We start from the raw sequence: 24,380 nt of genomic DNA on the forward strand, positions 1-24,380 counted from the left end.
TGTTCATGTCATGTCACAACCCAGCTCAATGCTGGAAAAAGGCAGAGAGCACACTTGATTTGTTCTCTTTAAACTGTTCCTAAGCCAGAACTTTATTTGGCAAGAAAATCCCATCAGACATGATACAGCTCATTGTCTTGTGGTCTGAATTCCACCCACTCTGTGTTAGCAGCAATCTTACAGTTGAATAATTTCCTGGCCATAACATTCACTTTGTTTGTTTGTTTGGTTGGTGTTGTGGTGGTGTCTGGGACAGAGCACTCAGTGTTGCAGGTGGGAGCAGAGGTGTAAAAAGGAAAGATGTTTATTGAAACAAAGTAGCACCAAGAGAGCTCGTATTCGTATTTTGTTGAAAATGTGTCTGAAGTTGTACTGAGAATAGCCGTGTCCGAACAACGTCTGTTTCTGGTGAAAAGTCACTCAACTGCACAATAAGTGACTTTAATGACAAGAACAAACCAAACACTTGCAGTAAATGTGCAGTCACAGTAATATAATGCTTAAAATGTAAATAAACTATCTCCACTAAACTCTCCAACCAGTGGGTGAAATGGGCATAAAAATAAACTACAGTATAATCCCAAGTAACTCGAAATGCAGCCATGACATTATAATGCTTAAAACACAAATAAAAATATCAAACTGTCCCAAACCGTTGGATTAAATCTGTATAAAAAAAACAATTCTACACTACACTTCTATACATAGACTGGCTTTAAACATTTTTCCTGCTAACGTGGGAGACATCTGATAAAGCCTGTGAACAATCTACTATCCAAATTTTAAAGATTTAAGTACCACATGTCCATAATGAATCCCTCATGAATACAATTGAGTTGATGTCATTCTCTTCTTTCCATACTGTCTCTCTTCATGGCTGGTTTTGCTGTAACTTGAGAAGTTTGTTTGTGGCACTGACTGGTACACCTCAAAGGAAGAAGAGCTTGTCTGATAGCTGGATGGCTGGCTCCGAGTGCAGGCACTGGCCAGATAGGAAAGCCAGTTTGTGGGCGTACTTGCATGGTGCTGGAACACGAATGGTGCCTGGCCAGTTCCAGTACAAATGGCACATCTTGAAAGTCAGCCTGGTGTTTGGACAAAAGAAAAAGCACATTTGTTTTGGAACCGAAAAAACAATGACATTACACATTTCCCTTGACCTAAAAATATATCAAAACAATACATACAATAACAGCAACTTTAAATAAACACCACAACAGACGTTTCCCAACAGATTTGATCACTTTTTTCCCCCAGTCTGCTAGTGAGGGTCTTCTTGTTCCTCATTTTTAATGCAGTTTTTTTTCAGCCTCTACTAGAATGCTGTTTATATTACCCTATTTTTACACCAAAATTGGAAGGTATACACCAGGTTTATAAACATGGATAAACCCACCAGAAAAAAGGCAATTACTTCCTTCTCAATGGCAGTAGAGGACTTTGTCTGTTTTTCTCCTCTGGTGAGTCATGTCACAAACACACCAGAAACAAGCTCATTAGAATCTAAACTGTGTTGCCTGTCAGGTTTTTGATGAGTTTGTATCGCGTAATACAAAGAAAGGAAATGCTAATGCACTTTGTTCCCAAATTGTAGAAAACATTAAGTACACAAACTTCCATGGCTATTCATGCGCCAACGCCTAAGAGTTCAATGCATGTGGTCACGCCAGAATTGGCAAATGCAATTGTGGAAGAGCTGTGACCACTTATGATTCGATCTCACTTCACCGCTCTGTGAAAATTGTTTTAGTTAGATTGAGTTAAAAAGTGTCCGATGACAGTGTGTTTGTGTGTCTTATAAGATGACGATGTTAATAAGAAAAGATGAATAAAGAACTTCAACAGTTTCTTCAATGTATAGCAACAATCTATAAATCCAACAGCAAAATGTGGATGGACCGAGTTAGATAAATGAAAAATAAGCTTGTTACATATCCAATAATGGTATTGCTTTCTTCACCTGTAACCTATAAAGCTGCAGCATTACATGTTTGAAATGGCAAGTAGCAGTAAAAACAATGCGACAGGATATGTTGCAAGTTCTTGATGAGAAGATAGATCTTGAGGGAAACCTTGAAAAACACTTGATATGTGCATGGATATTATCTGTGATTGTTGCCACAGCCAATGCTTTTCTTCAGGGATCTTGATTATCCAAACCTTTATTCTTTATATTCTAAATATTTAAAAGCTGGTCAACAAATTATTTACTCATCCACTTATATATGGAATTGGCTAAATGTTATGAATCTATAAGAGCACAAGGTAGAAAGATCCTTAGTGGAAAAGAACATGTTTTATCACTACCTTTGCAAATGGTCTGGTGAGAGGTTCGCTGTGTTGTACAAAGCGATGTAGTGTGTTGGAAGTCCACAGCCCTGGCGAATGTGATGTGCCATCAGATAGAAGTCCACCCTGAATAAATAAAAATCATTTCATGGTTAAAATGTTGTGTAGCTAACATCACATACATCCGAGTCTTTGATGGTTGCCTTATCAAAGTGCACATATTTACTTCTCTTGCCAGGAGTTGGGGCTGAAGCTTTTTGATGTACACAAGTAAAAAAACCAGTGCCCCTTTTCTGCTACCCTGTGATGTCGGGCTCGCCTGTCTTCTTCTAGCATCAATTACAATATTTTCATGATATGCTAACATTCATTTATTTGTGTATTATATTCAGCCCCCACACAAACCATCTCACTCCACAGTCATATATGCCATCTATGGCCTAAAGCTGGACACAGACTGAAACCACTGCATTAAGTTATGACTGTTCTAAGTATACAGATTACATTGCTTTTTGCACAGTGGAGTTTTTCCACAGAAGGATGTAAAAAACATTTTACCCAAACAACCTTTGAACAAGGTGAACAATGACTGCTGCTTTGATTGTATGTGATTTAAAAAAAATCCTCACAAAAAAATTCAATGTAGCATCTGATAAACATTTTAATTGTGATAAAACTAAGAGCTTAAATAAGGATCTAGACAACTTGTTCATATAAACTGACCTGTCTGAGTGAGTGAGGGTGTGATCAACAATAGTCCCAGGTGGAGGAGTGCCAAAATTGTTTGAAGCGCAGGAGTACAGGGTGGTGCTGATGCGCTTTTGCACCACAATGAAGACTAGCTTGGGCTCATAGCTGGGGAAGTTCTCAAAGCATTTGATTAGCTGTGGGATCTCGTACTGCTCCACGGTCTTCAGCTGGCCATCTGACACACCATCCCGGTACACAACAATCTTCTCTGGCAAGTTGTGGTTCACCTGTACAGACAAACATACAGTTATGTATTATATAGATGTTGGTAATTAAACTAAAGTTGTTCAATTTCCATTCAGTCTAAACATCCCTTGTCTGCATTTACACCTATCATTTCACATTATCCTGATATCTCTAGACAAAGATTGCAACAACACTTTTAACAAAACTCTGAACCAGATCAGAGGAACAGAGAATACAAGGAAGAGAAGATCCCAGTGGCTGAATTGACATTTTTTTAGTGTTAGTAGAATCTACCTCGTAGTACTTCTGCAATGCAGCCAGTAAGCAAACTCTGAAACCCTTTATCAGTTCCTCAGTGGGTGACTGGAAAGTGACTCTTGAGTACCAGCGGGTCATTGAGCTGGAGAGGAAAACATCAAAAGCATTTGGTGTTGAGATAGCAACACTGCTCTTTTAAAAGCAGTGCAAGAAAGAGGTGGAACACGTGGTTATTCGGTAAAACACAAACATTTATACCACATATATTTATGGTTTGTCCTCACAAATTTGGTCATTCCAGTTATTTAAGAAGAAACTCGTTTGCTGCATGGTGCAATCCTGTCACATGTTTTACAGGATGCACTTCGAGTTCCATGAGACACACAACTGCAGAGGAAACATTGAATCTAAACAAAAACATAGAAAAAGTTTTTACCTGTTCACACTTGCAACAAAGCCCATGATTGACTGATGTTTCTTGCTGGTGTCATGGTGGACATCAACTCCAACAACCATCAGGTTTTTCTACTCAAGACAGGGGTTCATTATATCTCCATCCACTGCAATGTTAAAATCTCTTATTTTCACATGAATCTAGAGCTGGGCGATATGAAGTTTTTTCCATAAAAATGTTCCATATATTAATCTGATATCCTGAAAATAAATGTTTTGCACATTTTTGTTTTTGTACAATATTCTTCTTTCATTTTTTCCTATGCACAAAACTGATTTTACTTGCTCATACAATCATCCTGTGCCACTGCACTTTACCTTAACATTTCATACAAAGCGCTACTGTGAAAAGTTGTAAATAATGTACATACCCAGCATAGTTATTGATAAAATAATGTTTTCTTCTATTGCTTTTTTGTATTTTCTTTTATTCCCTTGTCTACATCCTTCTGACATGCCTGCTGCTCTAACAACTCAATTTCCCCGTTGTGTTGATAAGTAAAGTTTGATCTTATCTGATCTTAAATCAGATAAGACCCCTAAGGTTACTACTGTGCCGGTCAAAAAATGACTCTGCTCCTCTGATGTTTTCTAATCGCGCACACTTAGAACTGATCTTTATATAAACCTGTGGCATTCATATTTATGTTCCTGGGTAAACCGAGGGACAAATACACTTAATTCACATATACTTATCTCATTTAATATTCCCCACTTCTTCAACCTGAAAACTGTTGCTTCATTTGAATTTATTTGACTATGTTATGTTATACATATATTCATATTATTTTATTTAATATTTCCCACTCCTTCACCCTGTAAACTGCTGCTTCATTTAACTTTGACTTTAATTTGACTATGTTATATGTTATACATATATTCATATTACTTAATTTAATATTCACTTGACTGTGTTATATGTTCCAATGTTATGTTATATGTTATGTTACATAGTATGTTATTTTTTTGTCACTGCGTAGATGTTTGCCTGCCATGTCATAAGAATTTCACGGCTCCGATGACGCTGTCATTGGTGCATGTGACAATAAACTGTGATTTGATTTGATATGATTTGAAGCAGACCGACAGAGACGCCGACACAGGGCAAGCAAACCTTTAATGAGCGACTGTCCTGAGGCAGGGCTCATTAGAACACCGCTGCTTCAGGACAGACAGGTTTAGTTTGTCCTGAAGTGGGTTTAGTTTCAACTAAACCCGCTAAAACTATGAACATAGCAGAAAACATGATAGTGTTCAGTCACTGCATCAATTCCGAGTCTACCTCCTCTCTGCAGGAGCACTTTACCATTATTCTAATTACCATTGGCTGTTTCTGTTGTCAGTAAAAACATGGAAGGGATGAGTTCTATCAACATTATATTGAAGAAAAGTTATATTGTGATAATTATTTATATAATTGTATCGCCCAGCCCTCAATGAATCTGAACAATTTCCTCTTCAAATATGGTGCATCATTTCCAGAGCACCCACCATGATATTCTCCTCATTGTTCAGTGCCAATAGATAAACTGTGATCTTCCTGAGCTTTAAGACTTGATCAGGCATTAAAGATCAAAAATCTTCTGATAAAAAAAGTTGCTGGGTGGTCAGGTCACCGAGAGTTGATTATGTACTCACTGTTGCACACTACTATTACCAAGTGATAACACTTATATTCCAGAGGCCAGTTTTTAGACTTGCAGACTAAAAGACAGATATCTATTTGAGCCACAGAGCAAGTCCCTGCGCGATACTCACCAGAGGAATGTTGACGGTCCACAGCTCTCCTCCTAACTTGCTGTTCATCTGCAGGAGTATCTTTTGGGCAACGCTCTTCAGCTTCTGTTGCTGGGAAATTGTCCGAATGTTGATGGCCTGACAATAACAAGTGATAAAAAGAACGTGCTTTAATATGGCACAAAATATATATATATATATAAAAAAACATTTAAAACGTACATTGTTTTATCCTCTAACACTAATACAACCATGCATAAAGACAACAAACCTGGGATGGGATGGGACTTTTAATGCAGCAGAGCTTTTTTATGGCACTGTACAGATCGTCTCTGTTGCCGACCATGATACAAACTACTAGCTGCATGTTGGGCTGCAAAACAGATGAGAAATGATGGTTACACACAATACATTTTTACAAGGTCAAAACTCAAAACAACTTGAGCAGATATATACATTTACATCTTACGTGCTGAAAAACCACAGCATTCAAAGATGGACAAAATGCCAAAAGATTAAATCACAGTTTGGATTTTAAATGGTTTTCCATCTGCCTGGAGAAAACACTGTTTCATAAAATAATTAGAAGACACATCAGTGCAGTTTGGACAAAATAGGCTAAAAACATGTAAAACTATTAAGCGCTTTACAGTTGCTATGGTTGCCACTGGCAACAAGACAGAAACGACTGTCAGTCATTTTGCGTTCTCGTTTCTGTAGCAGATATCAGTGTTTCCCCCACGTTCACGCGCCGCCGCTGCTGAATTTTCTCCGCTGCTGCAATAAAAATCCTTCTCCTAATTTTTTTTTTTTTTTTTTTACGTAGCTCCTTTTAGAAAATATACAGCGCGTAACGTCAATTGCGCAGCACGCGGCACATCGTCACGTAACCAACATCAAAGAAGAGGCTACCCTACACGGATGCAAAGTTACATTGATTCCAGCAGTAGCGAGTGAAGCGGAAGATCGAAGAAAGAAGGAAAGAGAGAGACAGACAGAGAGAGAGAGAAAGTAAGTTGCTAAAATGTGTCGCTACATGACCACCAGTGTTAAAAACCCTCTGAGCCCAATCATTTTATTGTATCTATAAACCGCAACCTCCGTGCCGTTTTTCCTCTAGTATTGTGTGTGTGCGTGTAGGCCTATGTGTGTGTGTGGGTGTTGTCGCTCTTTTTGGGATCACTCATAGCCTTTACAGGAGCTTATATCCAGTCAGGAATTTATAGCCTAGGTATTTTCGGGAACTTTGAAAAATGAATCCATACTGTTAGATCCGATGTTGTTCTTTATTGCCATATAAAATCCGTTTTCATTGCGTATTTTAGTTAGGGATTTATGCTAATCGCCTGTAAGCATGTGGTCATTAGCATAAATGCAGGGAAAAAACCTAAGGACTTCTTAAAAGATCATGAATAGTTTCTATTATGTACAACTTATATTTATTTTATAATTTTCTCATCACTTTTTGACGCCCAAGACTAAGAAGAAGTGTCTTAAGCAATAACAAGCCTAATCAATTTGCCTTTTTTGTGTCATATCAATAAATAATTGTGAGATATTATTTGCTTTTCTTTTTTTACTGTCTAATTGATAATTTCCTACATTCAAACGACATCACTGCAACACACATATTCTGATAGTCCAGGTTGTGACCCAAATAAATGATAGCTTGACAGCTATGCATTATAAGGGTGATGAATGCAATCTTAATAAGAGAATAAATCCAGGCGAACCAAAACATCTCAAAAATGGCTTAGGGCTCAGAGGTTAAAAGGCTGGTACAAGCTCTTAAGGGATGCACTGTGCACAATGTATATATGTAACATAGTTAAATAATATATATTACATTTGCAGATGAGTCTTAAAAGCTGGGTGATTAGAAAAAGAAAGGCAGACGGGGACAATGGAGGAGCTGAGGTTAGTAAAGCAAATCAGGGAAGCAAACTTTCAAGCTAATGAGAATTGTATTTTGGATTTGAATGCATAATGCAAGGTGATATTATTTGAACATTACAAATACATGTACAGTATATAGGGTAATTTGAAGGAATCAAATAAGATGTTCTAGCATATACTTGTTGTTTAAGTGCTCAAGTTTATAAAATACAGGTAGACCAAGTAAGGGAGGAAAGAGAAGTGAGAGAGAAGCAAGGAGAACAAGAGAGAGAGGGTGCGGTAGATCCTGAACAAGGAGAGGGACAAGGAGAGGAGCAGGGAGAGGAGCATGATCTGCATGTTAGGCAAGTTTGTTCGATAAAAGTACAAATTATTTAATTAAATAAATGTAAAAGGTGACACGTTTGAATTGATTTTGTCATCTGTCTTTATCAGATACACTGATAAGGAAGGGCAGCTGTTTAGCCAGTTCTTGGACCTGATTATATTTGCGTTGTGGCATTTTTTGTTTAAATATTACTATACAAAAATATAAAAATCTGTAAATGAAGACACAAAAGGCAAAGTTACAACACCAATAATCCCATCTACAGTAATACACAGGACTGTTTGAATAGGATTTAAGTGCATATTCTCCTCTCAAAGTGCACCAGATTCATGCATTCCAATGTAAAGGGTAAAAAAAATGTTCATGCCCCCGGACCCCCCTAGAGGGCTCGGGGACCACACCACCGCTGCTGAAAAAAATCCTGCGGGAAACACTGGATATGTAGTAAAAAATAGAGAAAGAACTTGCATTTTAGATTCCAGTAACTGTTATAAGTCAAACGTGTTTGCTTGTGGATGAAAGGCATTATATCTAGGTATAAATATCTTATCACTTATCAATCTATAATTATTGCAGCCACTGTAAAGTAAATAATATCCCTTTATATGTCTATAGTGTTATGTTGATCCTGTGCCAAGACATCAAATGTCAGAAATGCAAACACTTTAAACATGTGCCACTTGTTTGCTGTAAATTAGGTTTAGCTCTATTATGACTTCTCCGTGTTGCATTTAAATCCCAACATTTGTCTCTTTAAATTGTTTTACATGTTAATGCCATACTTCACTGGTGAGCTGACAATGGATGCTCTTGACGTAACTCTCAGTGCGATCATCCTTCAGCTCCACACAAATGGGTCGTTCCAGTCGCATCCCAATAGGCCCGGCCACCTTTTTAAAAGTGGAGACCAGCTCCTCAGCCTGCTCGGCACAGCGCCGGGGGTAGAAGATGGCCCAGATGTTCAAGGGGATCTAAGGAGTAAGATGAAGAAACAAAGCAACAAGTTGACATTGCACTGAGTCAGCTAAAATATTTCTAATGGATAAAGAGTGATTAGCTCATCTAAGTTCACACTTTCGAACGCTTTTTTTTCCCACTTGTGTGCAGCATAACATGTGAAATCCAATCTCAGTGCTGACATGTTGATTCTGTTGCGATTCACCGAGGAGGGCAGATAAAAACTGTGGCCATCATCATTACAAACAGAGTTTTGGAAATTAGGATGACCATAAGCCAGCTATTGACTCTGGGAAAAGTTACCGTCCTGTGGTTGCCTTCCCCAACCAGTGCAGTTCACATACAATCCAGACTTGCATGATGATATCATGACCTTTGATTTTGATCAACTGATCCTTAAGTCCAAGCGACAACTGAAATTCCCCAGAGGCAAACATGAGATGAAATGTTAAAGAGGCCAAATCATATATTATGAGGCCACTTTGATCACTTTGAAGTGATTCTTGAGACGCCCTTAAGACACTCACAAGGCAAATATGGGTTTTGGGAGGTAACCTTGAACAGTTCATCCTCGAGTCCAACTGAATGTTTGTACCAAATTTGAAAACATTTTCTCAAGGTAAAAAGATATTGTTTACATTCACAAGAATGAGACGGACAGAAAACATAATGCCTCCGGCCCCTGGCTGTGACCTCTGCAGAGGCACAGGCTGGAGAATGTTGTTACCTCACTTGCTCAACTTTCCAGTTGTTGTCTTTTCTTTTCACCATGAGTTTAATTATGTTAATCCAAAATAAAAGGCACTGCCAAAGTTATCTCATATACTCACAGAACTGATTGAGGGATCCCTGACAATCTCTCTGGACCAGGAAACATCAGCACCCGTGGTGAAAGACGAAGACTTCAGGCAGATGGTTTCAAGAGGCAGAGTTCTACCTTTGAACTGTAACAAAGGATACATTACACAACATGTCAAATTCTAGTGACCTATAACGAAATGGTTATGTAAACATGAAAATTAAAAAACGTCTTAAGGGAGCTTAAAAACTTCTTTTACATTTTAATATTATGCAGACTGACATTCAAAAGTAGAGCACAGCTCAAATTCAGAGAAGAGTTAAGTCAGAATTCACTGCATTGTCAGACTAAAAGGAGGGAGTGTGATCTTGAACAAATATTGCATTGATCATGTTAAACCATTGTCTTGGCCGTCAACAAAACTACTAAGTGTTCTGTATTCTTACCACTAAGATTTTGGAGTCAATCTCGAGTCCCCATCGGCTGAGCTCCTTCTGACTCTCAGGATTAGTGCTGACGTTCTTTAGAAGCTGTTTTATTGAGTGGGTGTGCTGCTCACTGCTCACGTTGATGTGAATGGTCAGGTCCTACAGAAATGAAAAATAGTCTCATTAAACATGCAGTCAAAGTTTTCAAACGTTTTTTTATTACCAGTTTTTATAAAAGTATTTTCAAAACCAAATCCTTGAGAAATGATATTTTGTTTCAAAATTTACTAATCTTAGGCACAAAGGACATCAATTTTTTGTGTCTTACAGTCTGTAGATAAGAGATTGAAGCTGTCTGAATACTGCTTCTGTGGTTAGAGAAATTATATATTGATAGGGCTGCAACTAACGACTATCTGTCGATTAGTCATCGATTAATCGACTAATCGGATAATGAATGACAAATTCTCAGTTGCTCTTATTTATCCAACAGCTTTTAAATTTAGCTTGAGGTAGTTCGAGGCACGTGATGACTGAAAATAAAGACAATAAAGATCGATACTTCATAAAAAAAAAAGTCTTTTAATAAACTTTGCTGCATATAAGGCTACTGTTGACACAAAAGCAAAGAAAAATCTAGTTTTTGTCCATTAAAAACCAAAACAGGAAAAGTGCTGATAATAAAAATAAATTAATATTCAGGTATTCATTTTTCCTGTTAACAAAAAGGACAGGGAAAGTATCAGCAATAAAAACATTTAAAAAAAACAAAACTTCAGTCTTCTTTGGACTGCATAACTGTGATTAAAAAAGACGTTTGTCAGGCAATAGGATAACATTACGTTTTTAAACTGGTTTAATAAAAAGTTGAACCATATTTTTGTAATGGATTCTAGAATCCTGTGCACAGTTATATACGTTTATATAGCAAGCTAGCTAACAGGCTATCTTCCCGAGGTGAGTCCGCATCGCTTACGTTACGATGTCAAACCTCCTCCTCAAATGCGCGTGTCCTGCTTCCATGGAGAGCAGGTCTGCCCTACAGATATTGCACGTAGTTTTTTTCGGGCTAGGTTGAGGGTGAAGTTCTCCCGCGATGCTGTCGCAGCGGACGCCGCCATTGGTCCATGTTTTGTCGCTATTGCACATGCGCGACTTTCAGAGATAGGATGGAAGCGAGATGGCTCACTCCTCAGCTACTTCCATCAGCACCTCCGGTAAATCAAGGTTTAGTTCAGCTGCACGGCACGAAAAACACGTGCTATGACGTTATCAACGACGATTAAATTCATCGGCGACTATTTTTGTCATTGATTGTTGTTGACGTTGAATAATCGTTGCACCCCTATATATCGATTATAAAAAAAAGTTGGCAAATAATTAAGTAATTGATTAGCTGTGTCTGTTATAATGCAGCAAACATCTCTTTAAGTGGGGCAGTAAACCAGCCAATCCTGAGCTGGGACATTCTGACCAATGTTAATTACCTTCAAATTAGGATTCAACTCCTGGGGTCTAACCACACAGTCTTCTTGATTTTGATGAAACTCGATTGTTCGTTAACCCAAGTGGACATCCAGTTAAAAAATAAAAGAAGCATTCCCCATTAGAAATCCTTCACGTAAAAAAGGGGATGCGACAGTTAACGTGTACTGGTTTGCCTTGGGATACTGAAATACAACATGGCCAGTGTATTTCTGAGGATCTGCAGTATCGACAGCAATATTTTCATTGAGCAGTTCGAGCAATAGAAAAGAAAAATATTAAATAACAGTCGCTGAAGACTGGGTCCGACATTAAAACAGCTCATTAAAAGATGGCTTTGCCCTACAAGCTGCAGCCTCAACTTCACAGGATCATCTTGTGGGATGATTTTAGACAGAGACCCAAACTCTGCACATTACTGTGACTTTTCACCGAGTGCAACAGCAATGTATGGTCACGTGATGCATAAACATCAGAGTGCTTTGTTTAGACTGGTTCGTTTACCATTTATCACCACCCAAGTATAATTCATAAGGATTATTAACAAGCAGAACTTATTTATTCGCCACTGTTGTTCATGTAATGTTTACTTTAACCACCACGTATAAGTGAGAAAATGGCTTAAATGAACATTAGACTTTTTTCTATTTGAGGCCATAATTTGTGTACTGGATTATACAGAAGTGCTGCTTATATTTTGTCAACCTTAATTAATATGAATGGGATGGACATATCTTCTCAGTATAGAGAGGATACAGTTGCAATCAGAAATATTCAACCCCCCAAAGATTTTAAGGATTTATCAATTAAAGTAGACAGAATCTTGTTCTTTGATCAAGATTCTGCTTCGGATGCCTTCTTTATGAGTTGAATGATAAAGAAAATCAACACGGAAAATGCATGATGTAGTATTTGTGTGTAGCAGTATATTTTGTTAAGATAGCCATGTCACAATTATTCAACCCCTATATAATATTGTTGTTTTTAAAGCTGTCTGAGAGTTTTTTTTGTCCTAAAGTTGAGTTGAAACATTATTAAGCCTTTGGGAACTCTATACTGATCCTTCATTTGCTTCAGCTGTGATGCATATATAAACCCCACCCATGAAGGTATTCAAGGTGAGTTGCAATCATGGGAAAGACAAATGAGCTTACACAAAAGCTGAGCAAGGAGATTATTTCATCACACCTGAAAGGCCTTGGGTAGAAGAAGATTTCCCCAAAAAATGATATTCCAAGAGACACAATTGGGAACATTATAAGGAAGTTTACAACTGATGGAGCAGCTTCAAACATGCCTGGCCGTGGAAGAAAGCCCAGCATTTCATCAAGGACCCTCAGCAACTTAGTCAGAACCACTCTGATAAACCTGTGTGACTGCAAGACACCTACAGGATGACCTGATGAAGGCTGGTACAAGTGCTGCAGTGGCAACTATAAGACGTGCACTGAATAATAAAGGACTTAATGGCTGGCTCCAAGACGCACTCAGCTCTTGACCACAAGCAAAACAAAAGTCGACTAGAATATGCCAGGAGGAATTTGGATAAGCCTACAGACAGTTCTATGGACTGATGAAACCAAACTGGAACTGTTTGGACGTATGGACCAGCGGTATGTCTGGCGTGTGAAACGACAGGCTTATGACGAGAAGAATACCATCCCCATAGTCCAGCATGGAGGTCAAAGATGATGTTGGGCTGTTTTTCTGCGGAAGCAACTAGCAATCTTTATTGTGTACATGGCATCATGGATTCACAGAAATACCAGGCCATTTTAAAGAGGAATGTGATTCCTTCTGTTGACAAATTGAACCTTGGTGATCATTGGACCTTCCAGCAAGACAATATTCCAAAGCAAAATCTCCAAGTCCACCAAAGCTTGGTTGAGAAAAAGATCCTGGAACGTCCTGGAGTTGCATTCACAGTCACCAGATTCAAATTTGATTGAAAATCTTTGGTGGGATTTAAAGAAGGCAGTTGCAGCATGGAAGCCATCAAACATCACTGATCTAGAGGCTTTTGCTCTTGAAAAATGGGCAAAGATTCCAATCGAGAGGTGTAAGAAGCTTGTCCGCACTTACCGAAAACATTTTTTAGAAGTTATAAAAGCTAGAGGATGCGCCACAAAGTACTGAAGCTGGGGGGTTGAATAATACTGCACATGCGTTGAAAGAGTTACATTTTTCATTTGAACTTCAAAGTTAAGTCAACTTCTGTTGTCAAAATAACAAAAATACGCATCAACAAATATCTTTTGTTGTTTGATGAGGTTTTTTTGTCATTTATTGTCATTATCTGTCATCCTCATCACTATAATGTCTATTGAGGTGAGGGGGTTGAATATTTCTGATTGCAACTGTATATATATCTTTTAGGGATGGGCATAAATAATTGACGATTGATTAATTGATCATTAAGAACTTCGTAGATGACTATTTCATGTTCGTTATGTGGCAGGAGGTCGGAATATCCGAGTTGCCCTGAACCTAGCACAGCGAGGCTTCATGTCCGCACACGGACCGTCAGTCCACGTGCAGGGGAGCCCGGACAGACCCGGGTCTGGTTGAGGGGTTCCGGGAGTGAGGGCTTGACAACAACCGGACTGAGACCGAAAAAATTGTAGGAAGGAGCATTTATAACATGCCTGTTGTTTAAATCATGCATTAGTTAATGTATTTGTTGAAAGAATCTTTGAATTTGTGGGCCAGCATTTTATTACTAACAAGGGTCTCATTAAATCATAATACAGCAGTGACAGGGAAATTGAACTATGATAAGATACTACTACAGCAGTGACTAACCACACTGAACATCATACAAAATTAGCTTTGACTCACCTATGGTTTTACAGTCTCTAAATGAAGTATTGTTGTAAGATTCGAATAACAGAACAAAAACATCAATTTTACCTTCATAGCTCGGAAATCCTTCCTCATTTTGTCAGGGATTCCTGTCATGAAGGAAAGCTCTGGCACTAAAAGGATCTCTCCAGTAATGATTTGCTGTAATAAACAAAAACATAATTTTTTCTTAGTGTCATTGCATTTCTGGTAGACTAATGGACAACCTGCAGTATTCATTTGTGCAAGTATTAATTGTGTTAATTTTCCCCATATAAGACGCACTCACCTGGAAAAATGTAGGACAGCTGTTATGAGCAATTATTTGATATATTTTTGTGCATGAACAAGGCCCGACAAGATCCAACATAATTCAGGACACATTGTAGCCACAAGGTGGCATAGTGACGCAATAATTCATGTCACATCAGCTGAGTGCTCCACGGTGAAGAGGTTAAGTAAAGTTAAAATTCAGTTCAGTCATGATTAAACCTGACTGTTGCTTCCAACAATGACAGATGCTTAAGAGGGGTTTTACCTTTCCTCCGGGCTTGGACCGCTCCTTTGGTCGATGCATGAGTAGGGGTTGATCCATCTCATTGATTGTGATCCCGTAGTTCTTGCTGTTAAAATGTGGAATGTCAATGCAAAGCAAAAGCCAGATATAAGAAGGGCTTGCATTGCTGCTCTGAAAAAGGCTATCATTGACAAACATTTCGAAAAATGTAATGCATAAACACTACTAAAATATCTTTCTAATCAGTTCCAAATTCATGAAAAGAGCAGTCTCACCTGTAGTATTCCACAAACGTGGTTTTTGTGCCATCCATCAAAGTGAACGTATCTTTAGGCGACTTGCTCCACTCAATGTCATCAATGCGGTAGGTGCGGTTGTTGTAGCGGGTGATGACAATGGTGCCGATCAGTTCTTTGGTGCACTCGTCTTGGAAGTTCTCCCTGCTCTGTTGGTACAACATGTTCCTGGCAGAAAGCAAGGGCCACTAGTCAGTTTTCCACTTTGCTAGTTTTAATACAAGGCCCAGTTCCTTGTCTTTGACCTTTTCTTTTCAAACAGAACAGCCATGACAAGATTATTGCTGTTCAAAAAAGGAGCCTGTTGCATTTGTCAAGTCGTTGTCCTTTGACTCACCCCTTCATCCACACACACTCAGCGTGGGTTGCGTTATAGTAGTCAAGGTTTTCACAGTTCTGTCTCTGAGGACAAGAATGTCAAACCTAGTTTTTAAATATGTATGACTACATCACAGTATGTGACATTTATATGGCCCTGTGTAGTGATGGTATTTTCAATGTTGAAACATGCATGAGCATGTTCGAGTACCCTTTTAAAAGATATCATAGAAACAGAGTCAAAGATGCTACCCTCATTTTTTTTTAGTATTCAATAGGATTTATTATTTTTGATCATTAGACCTCCTTCCAGCCAGCAGATTATTTGCAATGACAAGACAAATTGTGATTCTTAAGAAAAAGTAAGTGTGTGTACCAAATATTATATTCTGATAAATTACTCAATTAAACTTTAAGATAAAAGCTTGCACTTACTTTAAAAGCAAAATGTATGTTTTAGATTTGCTGTTTGAACTCACATGACATCCAGCACAGAGTCATTCCGCAAGACTTTGTGAGATATATCCACACACAGGAACAGGCCTCCATCTGTCCGCTTGATGCATGTTGAATAGCCTGGCCACACTTGAAGCCTAATCAAACAGACAAATAGATGATGTAATGACTGAGTAGGTCATGATATCAGTGGTGTCTGCCCTATTGTGTTAAACTCAACTCATTACTAACCGATGTTTGGCGAGAATGACTGCGCTCTCTGGATCGTAATGATTTCTGCCCACCAACTTCAGTCCAACTATTTTCATTACCCTTAGAAAACAAGAACAAAACAGGGTCATGTGCCGTCACCAAACCGTCCAACTAATTACATGAGTAAGAAGGCTGTGATGATAAGGTTATTTCATTGAAGGGCTTTTATACAGAGAAAAGTATTACATTTTCTGCAGCAGTCTGGTTGAGTGTGAGACAGATCAGTAGAACACAGCTGTATGCAGATGTTTGGACCTGTGGTCCTGATTTTTGTGGTACCTTTCTTGAAATGTTAATCTATTAATTTCACAAACTGGAAACAAGAAAGACAAAAGTTACTGAGGTATGTGAAAAAGTTTGGCTCCAAACTATATGTTTAAAACACTTAGAAGTTCATTAACAATTTAGGTCTTAATTTAGTTTTTAGGACTTGTATGATATTACTACTGGTTCATCGTTGAGTCTTTCATTTCTAATGGACAGCTTATGACGAGCTGATCAAATCTCACACTTCAAACCTTGTGGTAACACTAACTATGGGCTCGTCTAAAAAAACCTTTACTTTGGATATGAAAATTAAACTTGAGCGGGGGAGGCTATAAAAAGTTGTCAATGCGTAAAATTCTATGGTTCACAATGCCACGAAGCTCTTGATGAATGACGATTTGCACCAGTACGATGTACCTTTAAACATGGTGAACCAGTAGCCTGCCTAATTCTGCACTTATGAGAGTCTGAAACATGTGCACTCCCTCTGCCTTTGCACATTATCTCAGTGTCTTTACAGCCATGCAATTTGTGATAAAGACGTTTTTAATTCACACTGAATCTTTCATGTTTTTTTCTGACTACCGCATCAAAAAAGATGTATAACAAGGTTTCAAGACGCAGCTCAACCCATGCTTAAATCGAGCTTGACGACAATCACCAAAACTGTTATGGAAAGCGTCTAAGAAAAACTGTTTTAAGCATTAACCAAAACCTTTGCACATGCTATAAATAGTTTATTTCTCCCATTTATTAAAGTTCATAAAATAATAAGTAGTAGGACATGCAATTTGAATAAAGTCTCCCTTTTAAAGGCTGTTTGCTTTAGAAGTTTCTCTCAGTAAAATGGAATTTGTACAGTGGTATTTGCATTAATCTGAATCTTTATGTCTGTTAAACTGGATAAGACATATAGAGAACAAACAGCACATTTACAGCAATGAACACAGCTGAATGCAGGAAAATTATCCTTAAATAAGAAACTAATATCCTAAACATAATTACATAGTGATCAACATGTATTTCAAAGTGATAATTTATGTATATATATATATATATATATATATATTTTTTTTTTAAATACCTCCTGAGCACCACATTGTAGAAAGGGATGCATAGATCTGAGTTGGGAGGCAGAATCTTCGTCATCTGGATTCGTATTTGTATTTCCTCATCATCAGTCCGTCTCACACTCTTGAGGACAACCACCTTATACCAAAATACAAACAATCCAAACAAACAAACAGGTAAATCTCTGTTAGATCTTGCATTGTGATTGATTTCACATTGCACAGTGAAAAAAAAAATCTGTCACACACTTCAAAAAGGTACAGTAGGGTTTAGACAACAGGAATTCAGTCATATGCATACATTAACAATTTAAATCAACTAAAAAATTATAAATTTACAATTAACACATTAGTCAAACAAACACAAAAATAATCACTGTGATACCCACGTTATCCAGCTTTACAGGCAGGTACAGTATGGATCCATCAAAAGCCACTACGTCCCCTGTGGTTGGGCGGTGATCTTTCAACATGCCGAAACGCATCGACATTGATTCAACATTCGGACTGAAAATACATGATCAGAAATGCACATGACTTCAAAGAATAACTCCATTAGGTATGGACTGACTTCCTCAATTCGGATTTGAGCATTGTGGCGCTAAGCACATCTCCTGTTCGTTAACAGTTCTGCTTTAGTTTCACATTTTGGTTCAAAATTTAATCAGCACTCAACCATATCAATCACATGATACTTACGTGAATGTGACGTGGTACTGATAAACAGCTTCATTCTCGCAGCGAATTGAGATGTGGTTTGAGCCAATCGTTATTGGAGCTCCTTTTGTTCCAGCCTTAATTAGTGGCTCACTGAAAAGAATGGACATTCACAAAAGGGGCCAACTGATCAAATGCAAAAAACTCAACAGATCTATATTTATTGCATAAATGAATTGTTTAGGGTTTAAAGTAGGGATGGGCATAATTAATCGACGATCGATTAATTGATCATTAAGAATTTCGTCGAGGACATTATTTTTTTCATCGAGGAAAACCATTGCATGTTCGAGCTGCCCTGAACGCAGCACAGCGAGGATGTTAGCAGCTGTAGCAAGCAGTCCGGTGCTAGCCTCCGCTTCTCGGCTTCATGTCCGCACACGGACTGTCAGTTCACGCGGAGGGAAACCCAGACTGACCGGGTCTGGGTGAGGGGTTCCGGGAGTGAGGGCGTGACAACAACCGGACTGAGAGGTCGAGCACCGTCAAATCGAGCTAGCTGTCAGCGGCTACCTGCTGCTCGCTTATCGGGGCTAAAGAGTACAGCAGCGCATATTTTCAAATGTAACCATTGAACTGAACCTGTTTAACTGCCACAAGAGTTGTTCATCTTGTAATAAAGATCTCAATGAGGTGTTATTTCTATTTTCACAGCATTTTTATATAGCCTATAAATAGTGAATTTGAATTAAAAAATATTAATGATTATCGAAAATCGATCGTTTATTCTCCCGACGATCGATTAAGACCATTTAATCAAATGCCCATCCCTAGTTCAAAGAGATCTTCACTGTAAGGGAACAAGTTTGCATTTCGTTTCTCAACCACCTGCCTGGAGCTTAGCTTGGTGTTTAGGTTCCTTCGGAGGTAAATGAGAAGGACAGATAGTATACTCACGGGACTAACTCCATTTTCAGCTGTTTTGTTGCTGGTGCAAAAGAAGAAAGCTCGAGGACACCATGGGTGGAGGGCACAGGGGGCACGGCTGTTTCACATGATTTATTATTCAGTAGACAATTTATTGATGGAGTTCACATTTTTACTTAAACCATTAGCTCATGCATGGGAAAAGTTGAAAAGAAGCTGCAGATTAAACTTTCTTGACATTTCTAACTACTTTCCCATTATAATTTCCGAAGCATTAATATCCACTTCAGCCCATCTTAAAGAAAGAATGTCCCTGAATAGGCAGAATAATTTTTCAAAGTTTCCCTACCTGCATGGGACGGCTGAGAGTGTAGGGCCAGTTGTGGTTCAGATGCAACAGAAACCGGCTCGACACGACCTGGAGGGAAAGAAGGAAGTAAGGGACGTCCTCTTCCTACTCCAAGCTGGGGCATCGCTGCTCTTCCAAGCCCAACCATAGTGTGTGGCGGCAAATTTCGTCCAAGGAAACTGTAATAGGTAAAATGACACAAAACCCAGGGTTACACATCACAATTTATATTGAAAATAAATTGCAAGAATTCAAAGTATTGGTATAGCCTACATTTACACGAAGACAAATCAGATTTGATGTTTTTACAGTCAATATTTCAAAGATCCAACAAGAATTTCTCTACAAAACATGAGGAGGAACTAAGCATATCTGAAATATCTGTCACCTTGAGGAGTCTGAGGTGATCTCACACAAACAAAAGCTACAAGCTAGAGAGTGAAATAAGCCGGCAAACCTACAATGTATGCACCGTATTGGTCAACCTGATGACAACAGACTTTAATTAGAGGATTCAAAATTTTTCCCAAATCTTTTCTTCATGACATAATCAGTTGTTTGGAGTAAAGATCTAGAAAAAATCCTGTTAATCAGGCAATCATTTCCTACCTGTGTCCTCTTCCAATCACCTCTTCAGGCTGGCCAACACTCTCTGGGCTACTGAGACCAGCTGGAGCATCGTGCAGCTTCAACTCTTCCATATCTCCAGTTGCTCCTCTTCCTACAATGAAATTTAACAAATCAATTCTTGATAATTCAGTACATACAGTGACCAGGGGTGTAATGGCTATACTATAACCATGTATATGGATCAAAAAGGTTGGGATAGAATGGTTTACCATTGCATTTAATGAAGTTCTATCACATGCTAGTATTTGTCTTCACTCTCCAGTCACTCAAGGCTCTATCAATAGCTAACTGAGGTAGACCCATGCTACCGGCAGACTCAATCAATTCTGTGAAAAGCACTGCACAGTAGTTAACAATATTTATCAATAAACCAAGGCCTAATATATATGTAACAAGTTTTAAATACCAACAACTGGTAGTGCTCCTCTTCCCCATGAAGTCAGGGAGGGCTCAATGCCCATTCCTCTAAACATGGAGATCAACGTTGATCCTTGACCATGGGTGGGCATGTCGACCTGTAAGCAGACAAATAATTACAATGGGTTGTATTATAATATTGAGGAAATTAAAACAAGCAAAAGTATAAGAGTGCAGACCAATGCGTGTTCCCACCTCTTTTGCTCGCAAAGTCAAGGTCTCTTCTATAAGGCGCGGCGATGGTGGGGGTGTTGGTCCATGCTGTGGCTGCAGACTAGGCAGGATACTGCCTCTCGCCAGTCCTACCTTGTGTTCAGCTGTTGGGAGGAGCAGTCCTCTGGCTCGTCCAAATCCTCCATCATCAGACTGCCCCAGCAGTCCCCTTGCTCTTCCAAGCCCAGGTTCAGTAATGAGTACATTTACGCCTCGACCTTGTGGGGCATTGCTAGGAATGGGGAAGCCTCTGGCTCGTCCTGCACCAGGACCTTCTGTTGGGAGCAGCAGCCCTCTGCTACGTCCCAGAAGCAGCTCCTCTGGCTGTAGTCCTCTTCCACGCCCCAGCCAAGGAACACCCGTCATGCCATGAAAGTCTGGCTTGTTTGGATCCATTTACTCAACTTCAGATTCCACCAACAAGGGATTAACTAGAGGAAACAACCCATTGGATAAAGGTTATTGTGGGATTCTCACACTAAAGCAGGAAAGGGTTCAGTTCAAATCCTTAAACTTTTGGACAGAACTGTCACAAATATTTAGGTTCTAAATTGGACAAAACCGGCAGGTTGAAGGACCTAGGTGAAGTAGTTTGTTTTCTTTGCAAACATGAAAACAACAAAAAAGATTCTTATGTCAAGAATTTTCCAACTCTCTGTGTAAACAATGAAGAGGGTCATTTGTTTTTGAAGACCAAGAAGATATTGTTTCCATCCAGTCTGAGTATACGGATGTGTCCAATGACAATTTGTTTGAGTGGGAGAGAAAGATTGAGAAGTGGAAGGAGGTAAAGAGAAACATGATAGCAGGCCGAGCAGGTGGGGCTGAGTGAGTGAATGAATGAATGAATGCGGACAGCTATGAAGATTTGAATCATTGAAGAAAAGTATAAATCATAATGTGGTCATTACTGTTGATATTGTGGATACATAGAGAGCCAGAGAGACACATAGGAAGAAAGTATTGATCCTCGAAGACACCATGCTCCAGATCATTATATAGCACAATAATATATTGACCAAAAACTGATGATTCAGTTGCAGAGAGACCATATATCTGTCCAATCACCCCACTACTGGTCATAGCGCCCTTTATAAAAGTCAAAGACAGAAATGTTCCCAGAAAATTGAGAGGAACATATTTATTTGATCATTACTCTAGCCTCTATATAAACAATAACAGGATTGTTCATAAAAGTTTAAGTTGAATATATCAGATTTTTCCCAATTGGTCAAAAGTCCACCAAATTTATTTTAGAATGTCTGGTGCAGAAGTGTCCATATCCACATGAGGCTCTAACATGACTAAGAGCTTCATTAACTCAGGGTTCATACACATTTTGACCAATGGATTTCCATGCTTTTTCCATGACTTTAAACCAAATTTCGATGACAGAACATTTTGTGAAATCTTGGTGTATATGTAAAAAAGTGACAAAATGTAGTATTTAAACTAACAATGAGAATTCCAAGGCATACGATATACCTTAAATGACACAAACCCAAGTATTTCTTTAAAAGCATAGGAATGATTTAAAACTCAGCGTAAATTAACGACATGACAATATGAATACAACAAATTTCCATGAACTTTCCAAAACCTCGGGGATTTTATTTTTTTCCGTGACTTTTCCAGGCCTATAAAAAAAAACACATTAAAATTCAATGACTTTTCCAGGTTTTCCATGACGTAGGAAACCTGTTAACTAATGAATACATTTGCTTCTCATTTGCTGTCAGTACATTTGCTAAGAACACAACTCTATACCAAGTTCATTTTTAATACTAAATAAGATATATGTGTTGGCGGTAGAGGATTCTACCGCCATTTACATCCATTTCGTTAACCCGACACGACGGAGCCCGAGGTTAACAGCGCAGCCTCCATCTTTGTGAAGTGATCGATAAATGTCACGAAAACCCAGGTGACGCTCATCGTCCATCAACTAACTAGTTAACTAAGTGAGCTAACTCTATGAATTAGCGTCAATGCGCTACATGTGCTATTGGACAAAACCGTTTCCTACCAAGCATTAGCATGCGCTAGCTATGGGGGGAGGGAGGGGGGGACACGTGTGGCTGAAAATGACCGAGCCGACGAGGCCAAACAAAAATTAGGATAAAATTGAGCAGAACGACTCTCAGACAGTTTTCAGCGAACCACAAAACCATGTTTTTAAAAGACTCACGACAGAGGAGCTTACATGTAGTCGACAGAGGTGTGTGTCTCCAGGAAATAGACGGTGACCCACTCCACTGGCACCTGCTCCCTGGCACCGACCCCACAGGTTGACCGGGGGAATCTGCCCCCTCAATGACCTGATTGGATAATCAATCAAGCTCGTGCACTAAGGCATTGGTTTACTGCACCTGTCAATCTTTTCACGTCAATTCACCGGGGTACAGCTTCATCGCCCTCTGCTGGTTACTTCTGCAGGCTGCACCCGTGGAGTCACTTAACAAGGTCAAATTATTAATAACATCTATAACATCTTCATAAAACACAATCACAACAAGGCAGCAGATTAATATACTCATAAAAACGTATATCATGTGTATACAGATATCCATATTCATTAGATTGCCTGTAACTTCTTTCATTAAAATCTTTCCACAGGAGTTTTATTTTCCGAGGCTGTTGTTCAGCAGTGGCCAATTACTGCTAAAGTCACAGGGGCATGGTGTGTATTTTTAGGCAGCTTGCTGGTGGTGAATATTATCTTTGACAAGCTCAACCATATGGGGCCATTATCTCAAATCTACTGATATTGGAGTTGTTCACTAATTGTCACACATTCAGCCAATTAGATGAAGAGAAGCAGTCGAGTGAAGTGATCATAGCTTTCTGTCTCCTTTTGTTATACATAAACACATTATGATTGTCAGTGGAGATGGTCAAACATTCTTAAAAGAATCAACTCCCACACAGCTTTAGTTTTTGGGTCACTGGTCAGGCATATTGGCAATTAGCCTGAGACGCTTTCGGAATAATCACAAACGGTCCCAGAAGTGTCGAGGTGATGACGGGCCTGGCGCCTGCTCTTTGCGGAGACAAATTCAACACTGTTTTAGTCGGAAGCCATTCCCCTGCTTCTTTTATATTAACTAGGCTTTTTTGGGGGAAATGCCAGATGGGGTGGTGTGTTTCACTGCTGTCAGATTAACACTGCTGGAGTTTTAAATCTAAACATTTTAAAATCTAAATGGAAAACACTTATTATGACATAGTTCATTTTTTTACGCATTAAAATGTTCTTTAGATTTAATGTTTAAAGTCAGTCTTCAACAGACTTCAGTTCATCTTTGGTGTCAGGGACAACATGAAATTAAAGCGAAAACTAAAAGGGAACCAGATGAGGCTTGAAAATGAATTTGCTTTTAAAGGAGGAAGTGCCATTTATTGACACGATGAGCAAACTGTAACAGACAGCAAAATCGAATTAACCTTCTGTAATGAATGTAAACACTATCAGCGTGAGGAACAAGCGAGAGCAGAACTCTCCAAATTCTGTGTTGTTTTGGCAATTTCAACTTGTTAACTTACTACTCACTGCACACACTCTGAGTGAATTTTAATAAGTGTCTCAGCAAAACATAAATGTAAG

The 24,380-nt window shown here is 38.8% G+C and overlaps 1 protein-coding gene across 1 annotated transcript; it reads right to left on the reverse strand.

Moving 5' to 3' along the window:
* Positions 1-288: 288 nt before the first annotated feature.
* piwil2 (piwi-like RNA-mediated gene silencing 2) lies at positions 289-23,116 on the reverse strand. Its single transcript, XM_062384482.1, has 24 exons — positions 22,980-23,116; positions 20,759-21,207; positions 20,553-20,661; positions 20,126-20,237; positions 19,517-19,695; positions 19,198-19,285; positions 18,283-18,393; positions 17,973-18,090; positions 17,598-17,722; positions 16,226-16,306; positions 16,018-16,131; positions 15,200-15,388; positions 14,946-15,030; positions 14,477-14,569; positions 10,100-10,240; positions 9,685-9,798; positions 8,680-8,868; positions 5,945-6,046; positions 5,695-5,811; positions 3,920-4,008; positions 3,520-3,625; positions 3,013-3,266; positions 2,308-2,415; positions 289-1,085 (listed from the first exon to the last, which is right to left on the reverse strand). Exons 2-24 carry the CDS (start codon positions 21,170-21,172, stop codon positions 929-931), a joined length of 3,195 nt encoding a protein of 1,064 aa, XP_062240466.1. The 5' UTR covers positions 21,173-21,207; positions 22,980-23,116; the 3' UTR covers positions 289-928.
* Positions 23,117-24,380: the final 1,264 nt, after the last annotated feature.

The sequence above is a fragment of the Platichthys flesus genome, chromosome 3, assembly GCF_949316205.1.
Source record: "Platichthys flesus chromosome 3, fPlaFle2.1, whole genome shotgun sequence".
NCBI lineage: Eukaryota > Metazoa > Chordata > Actinopteri > Pleuronectiformes > Pleuronectidae > Platichthys > Platichthys flesus.